At 66.1% G+C, this 773-nt stretch overlaps 1 protein-coding gene across 1 annotated transcript; it reads left to right on the forward strand.

Moving 5' to 3' along the window:
• Positions 1–4: 4 nt before the first annotated feature.
• LOC103584771 (frizzled-8) lies at positions 5–766 on the forward strand (the record flags this gene model as incomplete). Its single annotated transcript, XM_008565644.1, has 1 exon — positions 5–766. A coding segment is annotated over one exon (762 nt), but the record flags the coding sequence as incomplete, so codon positions are not given.
• Positions 767–773: the final 7 nt, after the last annotated feature.

The raw sequence follows: 773 nt of genomic DNA on the forward strand, positions 1-773 counted from the left end.
GGAGCTGGGGGCCGTGGAGCAGCATGTGCGCTATGAGACCACCGGCCCGGCGCTGTGCACCGTGGTCTTCTTGCTCGTCTACTTCTTCGGCATGGCCAGCTCCATCTGGTGGGTGATCCTGTCGCTCACTTGGTTCCTAGCGGCGGGCATGAAATGGGGCAACGAAGCCATCGCTGGCTACTCGCAGTACTTCCACTTGGCCGCGTGGCTCGTGCCCAGCGTCAAGTCCATCGCCGTGCTGGCGCTCAGCTCGGTGGATGGCGACCCGGTGGCGGGCATCTGCTACGTGGGCAACCAGAGCCTCGACAACCTGCGCGGCTTCGTGCTGGCTCCGCTCGTCATCTACCTCTTCATCGGCACCATGTTTCTGCTGGCAGGCTTCGTGTCGCTCTTCCGCATCCGCTCGGTCATCAAGCAGCAGGGCGGCCCCACCAAGACGCACAAGCTGGAGAAGCTCATGATCCGCCTGGGCCTCTTCACCGTGCTCTACACCGTGCCCGCCGCCGTCGTGGTCGCCTGCCTCTTCTACGAGCAGCACAACCGTCCGCGCTGGGAGGCCACGCACAACTGCCCGTGCCTGCGGGACCTGCAGCCCGACCAGGCGCGCAGGCCCGACTACGCGGTCTTCATGCTCAAGTACTTCATGTGCCTAGTGGTGGGCATCACCTCGGGCGTGTGGGTCTGGTCCGGCAAGACGCTCGAGTCCTGGCGCTCGCTGTGCACCCGCTGCTGCTGGGCCAGCAAAGGCGCCGCGGTGGGTGGGGGCGCGGGTG

The sequence above is a fragment of the Galeopterus variegatus genome, unplaced genomic scaffold (assembly GCF_000696425.1).
Source record: "Galeopterus variegatus unplaced genomic scaffold, G_variegatus-3.0.2 Scaffold104789, whole genome shotgun sequence".
In the NCBI taxonomy this organism is placed as follows: domain Eukaryota; kingdom Metazoa; phylum Chordata; class Mammalia; order Dermoptera; family Cynocephalidae; genus Galeopterus; species Galeopterus variegatus.